This window comes from Lolium rigidum, chromosome 2, assembly GCF_022539505.1.
Source record: "Lolium rigidum isolate FL_2022 chromosome 2, APGP_CSIRO_Lrig_0.1, whole genome shotgun sequence".
Taxonomy (NCBI): domain Eukaryota; kingdom Viridiplantae; phylum Streptophyta; class Magnoliopsida; order Poales; family Poaceae; genus Lolium; species Lolium rigidum.
In genome coordinates this window covers 283,119,151-283,125,136 of record NC_061509.1, presented here as the reverse complement: position 1 = coordinate 283,125,136, position 5,986 = coordinate 283,119,151, and the positions used below count along the sequence as shown (strand labels likewise).

The 5,986-nt window shown below is 44.9% G+C and overlaps 1 protein-coding gene across 1 annotated transcript; it reads right to left on the bottom strand.

Moving 5' to 3' along the window:
- Positions 1 to 1,747: 1,747 nt before the first annotated feature.
- Positions 1,748 to 5,371, bottom strand: LOC124693565 (NADH dehydrogenase [ubiquinone] 1 alpha subcomplex subunit 9, mitochondrial-like). Its single transcript, XM_047227048.1, has 12 exons — positions 5,254 to 5,371; positions 5,069 to 5,174; positions 4,176 to 4,240; positions 4,001 to 4,086; positions 3,837 to 3,921; positions 3,694 to 3,764; positions 3,120 to 3,251; positions 2,864 to 2,979; positions 2,640 to 2,763; positions 2,490 to 2,558; positions 2,275 to 2,395; positions 1,748 to 2,194 (listed from the first exon to the last, which is right to left on the bottom strand). The coding sequence occupies exons 1-12, from the start codon at positions 5,354 to 5,356 to the stop codon at positions 2,046 to 2,048; spliced, it is 1,227 nt and encodes a 408-aa protein (XP_047083004.1). The 5' UTR covers positions 5,357 to 5,371; the 3' UTR covers positions 1,748 to 2,045.
- Between the last annotated feature and the right edge of the window lie 615 nt (positions 5,372 to 5,986).

Sequence of the window (5,986 nt, the reverse complement as noted above, 5' to 3'; positions counted from 1 at the left end):
GTAGGCATGCAAGTGCGCGCGTGGTGTCCTGCCCGCTCGTCCCAATTATTGGGAGGAGTTTCAGTGATGTGGTGGAGAGCACGAAGGAAGCGGGACAGTAACAAACAGCTATAAATAAATTTGTCATACCATTTCATCAACAAAACAAACTGAAAGGTTCACATTCTTCTTTCTGAATTTTGTTCAGTTCAAGTTGTAGCGCGCGCGCCTAACGAGGGAATTGCCCTTTCCGGAAACTCCAAATGGAGACCGAGCTCCACAGAGCCCGATTTTTTTTTTTGAAGACCGAAACCTATATTTCATACTTCAGAAAGTTATGAACATAAATACACAACGACATACATATGTCTATCATGTATGTATAATGTTTAATTGAATTATGTTCATTCATGACGTAAATAAGAATGACAAATGTGAGACTAAAACATTTTTTTTTTCATTTCTACTTAGAGCCACTCTTTTGTGATTTTGTGTAGGCCAACATACAACATATTTTTTCAACAAAATTTTAATCCAAAGAAATCATCTTGATGTATCTTTACGAAAAATAAATACTTTGAAACTTTGAAATATGATTTTTTTAGAATACTAGGCTCATTGGACTTCGGGAGCTAGATGTCCTAAGTAATCATGTGTCCCCTTATCTACAAGAACACATGGCTATACCGACATATTCTTTTGGATGACACAACAAGCAAGAATTGCATCCAAAAGTTTTTCATGGCATATAATGCTTTCATAGTGACCAAATAAGAGCTTATTAACGCCGCACTGAAGGAACAAAGGCACAAACATTTGCGTTGTGCATTGTAAGCGACGTTCAAAGTGGGTACGAACACACTCACCACTCATGCTCTCAACCAACCTCGATCTCACGCGCTCGACCTTGAATCAGCGGCCGCTGGCAGAGGTAACACGCAAGTCCACGAGCCATGCCTGAAAGGGAGCGTGGTGGCGACATCGTATGCTATCCTCATCGATCAATCTTTCTCAAATTTGTTTCCTTCAATCTCTCTCAATCCAGTTGGAGTTTTTGGTCTTACCAAAAAAATATTAGGGCTTTCTTCTCAAAGGTGCACCAAAGACGCTAACAATATTTGGTATGTACGGCACTAAATTTTGCACCATCTATTAATCTACCGAGGAGGATTGTCGTGGTGCTGGGAACAAGAGGCGGTGTGGCAGGAAACCCTCGTCCTGAAATCTCAGACACACCAATATTTCTGAGCGATGAGTGAAACAGTATAATAGGCCCCCCCTACTAGGTATATGGGTTATATGAGGGTGGATTTGCCGGAAACTGAAATGTATTTTGAGGTTCAGACGATATTGCGGTATCTGATCGGAACAATTTTCTTTGACCAAACCGTAAAAAGGCTACTATTTTGTTGTGGATCAGTTCGAAAAGCTATCAGTCATCATACTGGATGATCGTGGTTCACTGATGCCTCGTGTGCCCTAACTATGTAATGGATGTAGGAATGGTGGTGGCGCTATGCACGCAAGTGAGTAGGGGTAGAAGCGCCGATCCATGAGGATTGTTATCTCCTGACGATCGACTTAAAACGAACATTGGAGCACTGTCCAACAAGCCAATGCAGCAGCCCATTTCTTAGCTCCGCGCCTGTTGTTTGAGCGGATGATCCACCGGATTTCACTGTCTCACCCTGATAGATGATGGATCCATACTGAGCTAAATAAATGTTGCTATACGCTGTAAGAAAAACATACTAATACACACACAGTATAAAATATTCAACAGCAAAATGAACCTTCAAAATAATTTGAAACAATGCTCAGCCATAGGAGCAATCAGATTTACACTCTGAGAGCGCTCAATTGTGTCATCGCCGCAGCAATGATTCTGTATACTTTTGCATTTCCAATCCAAAAATTTCACAATACATCCGTGCCTTTTCTTATTGATAAGGAAACAAGGACAGGAGCCAATGCTTGCATCAAATCTAGTCCTGCCACCGCAGATGACAAGGAGACAAACACAACAACTTATCTTCAACTAAATGATTATAAATTTTACAGCGTCTTCAGAAACGGGGTGCTACATCCGCACTCCCCATCTTCTCGCTGACAGTGGAACCAAAAGATGGACCGCCCTTCCGGTAGCAGACAAGGAACTCGGTTGGGTAGCCCTTCAACTTGTGAGGTTTGATTTCCAGGTCCGCGAAAGTGAGAGCTGTTTCAGGCAACAATGTGAGCCAATGCCATGAGTAACAAAAATGAGACCATTGTATTGCTTGTGGGCAGTAGCCTTACCATCTTCAGATACTAGGTTGTCTACAGAGAGTGCATTGATCTGATCGAGATTGAAATTTGAGGGAGTTGGCAAAGGAAAAGGCACTTTGTTTAGCAGCAATTCCCTTGGAGTAGCAATAGCCTGCAAAACAAGAAGAGCAGCAGTGGTCAATATGTAGGCCCCACCTGATTGTCAGGTTGTCTTAACTTAAGCATGCTGCTGTCTAAATCCGTACCCTTGCAATAGGAAAAGGAAGATTCACATATCTCGGCCATTCACGTATTGTTTCAAACATCAACTCAGCCTGTAACAACCACAACATTATCATCTTATCATACAAGTTCAATATATTTATTATTGCATAGCAGTTGTGCATGATAATTACCAGGTCTCGAACAGTGTAAACATCTGGTCCACCGAGCTCATAGGTCTTTCCCATGCTGGTGCCATCATCCTTGAGGGAGTTGACAATGGCAGCAGCAACATCCACAACATAAACAGGCTGAAACCTGCAAAATGTTGCATCAAGTAATTCAGCTGCTGGTGGAAGCATCTAAGAAGTATACAGGACATCATTTCACGATAGAAGTAAAGATCAAACTCAATTACTTTGTAGATCCACCACCAACTAGTGGGAGGAAACCCCAATTTTTGGCATACATTGCCCATCTGTTCAAAATCCGATCTTCTGTGCCAATCAGGGTTGCAGGCCTCATGATTGTAGCCTGTTGATGGATAAAGACAAAATTGTCGTTGCAGTCATTGACTACATACATGGGAAATATTTAACTGCTAACTTCAGATAGTACAGAAACAAGAACTATGATGGCAACTATAGTTGCCGAAACTGAGAGAAGATTCTTACTTCAGGAAATTCTTTTAACACAGATTCCTCTCCAGCAGCCTTTGCCCTAAGCAATCTAGAAGGTGAAGAGGCTGATGCCCCTAAAGCAGAAACCTGGATAAATCTAACGATACCCCCATGCTCCTTGGATATCTGTGTAAAATCCAGCACATCTTGTTAGTAGCTGGTCGATATATACAGTATTAATGTGAGACTGCATGTTATAGAGTAGAATTTAACAAAAATATCATGTGCCGAGCACCAAGCTACAAAATCTTGTGCTCTGGAGTACACTGGATGAAACCAAGCCACGAGTCATCTGAGGATGTACAATTTGGAATAACAGCTATGATTAATCATGGCAAGCTAAAGGTAGCACTAATAGCACAAACCAGCAGAACGGTTTCCTTGTCTATGAATGTAATCCCAGGTCGAGAACAAGGTGGACCATAGTTCACAGGACAAGAGCTCAAGTTGATTCCTATGGTTGCAAGGCATCTACTCCTAATACTTAATGGCTTTTGCAACAATAGTCTACATAGTTGGATAGTAAGCATGCAGCAGGAAGAGAAATGGATGTTTACACAATGCATACCATAGCAAGTTGTTCAGCCATATTATGGTTTACTTCTTCAAACCCATAGTTTCTTGTTTCGAACTCCCGTCCTGTTGAAATTAAGTCGACATAAGTAGAATGAGACTTCAATATTACAGTAATGTGTCTAAAGAAAAACATACCAATGAGGTTAATGACCACATTTGACTTGGCTACAGAAGCCTTAATCGAATTCACATCTCTTGGGTTGTATTTCATTGGAACAATCTGCCAAAAAGATGAAAACACATAAGACGGAAAGAGCAAAGGGATAATGGCTAGCACTATTTGTTAGTAGTTCTTGCACCTGACCCAAGTCACCCATTAATTTGAGGTGGCGGTGAGAATCCTCGCAGCCTCTGAATGGGACAAGAACCTGAGATCCCATCTTTGCTGAACAAAAATAGTATTTTGAGAAATCCATGGTTATTATTTAAGTGAAAAATAATCCAGTATATAGCACCACAGTCTTATCATCTCACCAAGTTGCTGCACAACGTAGCGTCCAAGAAATCCAGTAGCTCCAAACACTGTAGCGACGATTCCACTGTCAAAAATAGCGACAATGGTTTCTCGTGTTAGACCGAAGCAACACTGCAGGAATAAGGGTTACTCTGACAAATTATTAGAAGACTGTTGTTGGTCTGAAGACATTTTGATCCAAAGATGCAATGACCATGCTGGATCAGGAAAACATTAGCACACTGCTTTTTTCCAACACACTGCAACCTCAAGTCCTAATGTTCACATGTGTACTACTCCCATGAAACATGTCTGGACTTTTTCTAAATTTGGTTTCATGGGACGGAGGGAGTACATATTACTATACCAGGAAAAGAAAATGAGTGGACATGTAGTCGCACAAGAGTTTACACAAAATCGGCAAAGGTTTGTATCTTGTTCAACACCATGCCTCCAGTGTTAATACCTACCTATAGGCACAATAGTCACTACTTTACCAGTAACAGTAGACAACTCCAATTCAGCTCAACTTAACTAAAACTGCACTGAAAGTCAGGTCCAAACATGGGTGGCGGCTGTAGAGCTTGGACTAAAAGTCAGGAGGCCTCTATACAGAAAGGCTCGTGAATAATCAACCTAGGAGTGCTATTTGAAGCCTTAATTACTGCTAACAGAACATTTCAGATGGCGTCAATCACTCAGGCACAAACAATGCAGAATGCAAATACAGTATGTGAGCTACAGGTCGTGAAGAACTAAGCATCAATGCTAATAGTACGGCTGTATGAAGAGATCACAACATCAACACAATATTACACACAGAAATGAATTCACCCGGAGGGCCAGCCCTACAGCATCAAACGCCAGTTTCCCAATTGACCAGAGTCCAGAAGAGAAATGGTGAAGGCCTCACCTCACGGAGGACCTCCCTCCCGTGCCCTTGCGGACGAGATGCCCCGCCCCCTTGACCGCCGGCGCCCTCGCGGACATGTGCCTCGCGCCATCCGCCCCGCCGAGCCCTGCATCCCAGAGCCAGCCAGGCGTCGGTGAGATTCACCCTCCATTTCAAGTGCCCGTGGGGAGATCTCCGATGCGTACCTTGGGGAGCGAGCGCGGATCTGAAGGCGGAGATGGCGGTCGACGAGGCCGGGGAGAGGTGGTGCTGGTCGAGGAGGTGGCGCCGCAACGCCGCCGCCTGCATCGTCGCCGTCGTCGGTGGTGGTCGCCGGAGTCGGGGAGGAGGAGACGGGGAGGCCGAGTGGTGGTGGTGGCTGGTGGGATGGGTAGGGTCGGGGCCTTGGGGTCGTCAGAATCTAGGAAATGCGGCCCAACTAGTATGGGCCTGGTGAGCCCTGTGGCCTCAGCTTTTAATTGGGCCGCAGCCCGTTCTGTGACCCGTATTCCTAAAGGGTGCTCTGGTTGGTGGGGTGGGGTGGGCCTCGTCCGCTCTCCCCTGGTCTTCTCCGGCGAGCTGTGCGCCACCGCCGCCGCCGTCGACGGGATGGACGCTCAGGCGCCGTGGAGGGTGGGGTCGGTGGGCTCTAGGCTGTCGTACAAGAATGCCACCCTCGCCTTGTGCGCCATCAACGTCCTCGCGGTAGTCCTCCTCCTCCGCAACCACTTCTCGGCCTGGCCGCGCCTCGCCGGCAGCCACCGGCTCGACCCAGGTACAGGATCATGCTCCCCGTCTGATTAAAACACACGTTCTGCCGTTGAATCGCTAGGGTTGAGAAGTTTGTCCAATTTAGCCTAAATTTAGCACGATTCGCTAGTTGTCAAGCAAAGTAAATCTAGCCAAATTGCGAGCATTTTGCTTCAATCAAAGTAGAGT

What these genes read in the sequence shown, in the direction of transcription:
- LOC124693565 (XM_047227048.1), bottom strand. Translation starts at nt 5,356, where the DNA reads ATGCAGGCGGCGGCGTTGCGGCGCCACCTCCTCGACCAGCACCACCTC. An exon ending in TGTTAAAAGAATTTCCTGAA is followed by an intron (nt 2,980 to 3,119) that starts GTAAGAATCTTC and finishes ATCCATCAACAG; the next exon opens with GCTACAATCATGAGGCCTGC. An exon ending in TTTACACTGTTCGAGACCTG is followed by an intron (nt 2,559 to 2,639) that starts GTAATTATCATG and finishes TGGTTGTTACAG; the next exon opens with GCTGAGTTGATGTTTGAAAC.